Here is a 2,671-nt window from a genome sequence, read left to right on the forward strand (position 1 = left end):
TTAACAGCGAAAAACCCTTTTTACATACTGTTATATATTCTTTCACACCAAACAATAATCATGTTTAAAAAGGAGATGAAATTAAGAAGATTATTATTTAATTAAATGTAACATCTAATCTCACTTTAGTTAACACATGTTTTGATGATGAAAGCCCTTTTTTTGTGAAGTAAGCAATTTTATACGGGTTTTATGGGAAATACTTCGTCATGTTTGGCTCTTGAATACGTAGATGAAGTCACCCTGTTTGTCCCCTTCCCCTTTGGTCTATATATATAGCCAGAGACAGCCTTAGTTTTTATCCTATGCAACAAACCAAAGTAATCTCATTCAATATTAAGAATCCTGTTTCCTCTGTTTTCTTTTCCTCTGCCTCACAACACCATGGACTACAAACTCAATACCACAACACCTTCTCCACCAATCCCAATCCCAATCCATGTTCCCTCTATGCTCTCAAACTCTCCTCCATCTTCATCTTCTTCACCTCCCTCACACTCTCCCACACCTTTCCCTTCACCCTCTCCCTCTCCCTCTGCTGCTCCCCCCTCTCCGCCGCCGCCGGTGGTCGTTAGCCCCTGTGCTGCCTGCAAGATCCTCCGCCGCAGGTGCGTCGAGAAGTGTGTCCTGGCTCCATATTTCCCTCCCACTGATCCCCTCAAATTCACCATTGCTCATAGAGTCTTTGGAGCCAGCAACATCATCAAGTTCTTGCAGGTATCACCATGCATTCACCAATCCTTGTTACTGCCTTTAATTTTCCCTCTTTCTTGCTTTGTGTTTGGCAAGTCCACTCTTCATGGCATGCCATTTTCTTGGAAGACAACAAAAAATTAGTTAAATTGTCTCTGGTCATTTCAGAGAAACCAAATCATGGGTTTTGGTCAAAAGTGGGAGGAAAAGCTAGCTAGGGGCGTACCTAATTGATGGCCATGATGGGTTTTTGTTTCCCCTCTTCTTTCAACTCTAGCAACCACTGCTTTCTTTTCATCTTTTGAATGCCCAAGTCAAACAACATTTTCTAACTTTGTTTTTCTATCCTCCTTTGGTGCTCCCCATTGTGACCAACAAGGTTTTGCTAAATCGGTCTGAGATCAATTTTAGTTTGCTCTCATATATCATAAGACTGCATTTGTTAGCAACATTTCACAATGTCAAAGTCTGTTACAAAACTAAAGTTTATAATCTTGGTGCCCACTGTATAGGATCAATGGTCAAAATTTAGCAGCAATTGTTTTGAATTTTGTCCAATTGTAATGAGCAAGAGCTGAATTTGTGCTAACCACAAGGAACATGCATTGATTTTCAGGAGCTACCAGAGTCCCAGAGAGCAGATGCTGTGAGCAGCATGGTTTATGAGGCAAATGCTAGGATCAGAGACCCAGTTTATGGGTGTGCAGGTGCAATATGCCAACTTCAGAAGCAAGTGAGTGAGCTTCAAGCACAGTTGGCGAAAGCACAAGCTGAGCTAGTGAACATGCAGTGCCAACAAGCGAATTTGGTGGCTCTAATTTGCATGGAAATGAGTCAATCGCAGGAGCAGCACATGGTGCAGCCTCAACCTCTGGTTGACATGAGCTGCTTCATAGAGGACAACACTTTCGGAACTGCTTGGGAGCCTCTTTGGACATGAAGCTAATGAATGTTATGTATCTTAGATATTTGCATTAGAGAGAAAAGAGAGATTAATTTGTTCTATAGTAACTGCTAAAGTTTTCAATCTCCCAAGTGGAGGAAGAGATAATGAAAATTATACTCAGGGAATCCATTTTCAATAAAGTCATTAATTAGTTATATGGTAGATATGCGTCATCGTGTTTGCTACCTCATTAGTCATTTCATAAGCCAAACCTTTGACAATGGACAAAAATTAAATAAAAGAAGAAGAAAAATATAATTGGTTGCGGTCCTCTCTAATATAATGACTCAAGAAACAAAAGTGCAGAAAATTAGTACGGGATAGCTGTTTTAGTCTGAGTCAGCATAGTCTTTCAAGCACCTTTGCAACTGTTTTTTTGGACCTCTTCATTTTTTTCTTTTTCCTTTTCTTAATTCAAAAATAAAATGAGCTTTTCGTGTCACACCAACCGTGGACAATGTGAAAGTGCCTTTTCTACCTATCTAATAACGTCCAATCTACACTCTTTCTCCTTATTTATTTATTTATTATAATATATTTTATAAAAGGACAAATTAACTTCCATTGCCACTGTTAATTAAAAATAGAAATTCTAATTTTAATTAGAGTATAATACTAATAGAATTTAAGGATTATGCATACTAAATTTAATTTTATAAGATTGAGTTAGACTTAAATTACATTAATACACATTATGTTACTTCAGAAGGTTATAAGTTAGAAATCTCACGTCAATTAAAAAATTCACAATATATAAATTGGAAATACTCACCTACAAATTAGTTTTACAATGATGATTTAGGTGTTAAGAGTAGTAAAAGAATTGTAATAATTATCAAACTAATATTTTTTAATTAATTACATATTATGTTTAAAACTTTAATTTTGATACCCAATTTACCTTAATTATTAAAGCAATGTGACAATATTTTAAGGTATTTTGTTTTAAGTTAATATTTTAGGTTTAAGTATACGAAGTAACACGTTGGTCTAAATAATCCAATTAACTAATGAATTAGATGTTGAATAATA

General features: G+C 36.1%; 1 protein-coding gene across 1 annotated transcript; it reads left to right on the forward strand.

The window, feature by feature from the left end:
- The first annotated feature begins 295 nt into the window (after positions 1-295).
- LOC137828976 (LOB domain-containing protein 1) lies at positions 296-1,801 on the forward strand. The gene is made up of 2 exons (XM_068635763.2): positions 296-717; positions 1,310-1,801. The coding sequence occupies exons 1-2, from the start codon at positions 385-387 to the stop codon at positions 1,631-1,633; spliced, it is 657 nt and encodes a 218-aa protein (XP_068491864.2). The 5' UTR covers positions 296-384; the 3' UTR covers positions 1,634-1,801.
- The last annotated feature ends 870 nt before the right edge of the window (positions 1,802-2,671 follow it).

The sequence above is a fragment of the Phaseolus vulgaris genome, chromosome 7 (assembly GCF_051622355.1).
Source record: "Phaseolus vulgaris cultivar YP4 chromosome 7, ASM5162235v1, whole genome shotgun sequence".
NCBI classification, from domain to species: Eukaryota; Viridiplantae; Streptophyta; class Magnoliopsida; order Fabales; family Fabaceae; genus Phaseolus; species Phaseolus vulgaris.

What these genes read in the sequence shown, in the direction of transcription:
- LOC137828976 (XM_068635763.2), top strand. Translation starts at nt 385, where the DNA reads ATGGACTACAAACTCAATACCACAACACCTTCTCCACCAATCCCAATC. An exon ending in ACATCATCAAGTTCTTGCAG is followed by an intron (nt 718 to 1,309) that starts GTATCACCATGC and finishes ATTGATTTTCAG; the next exon opens with GAGCTACCAGAGTCCCAGAG.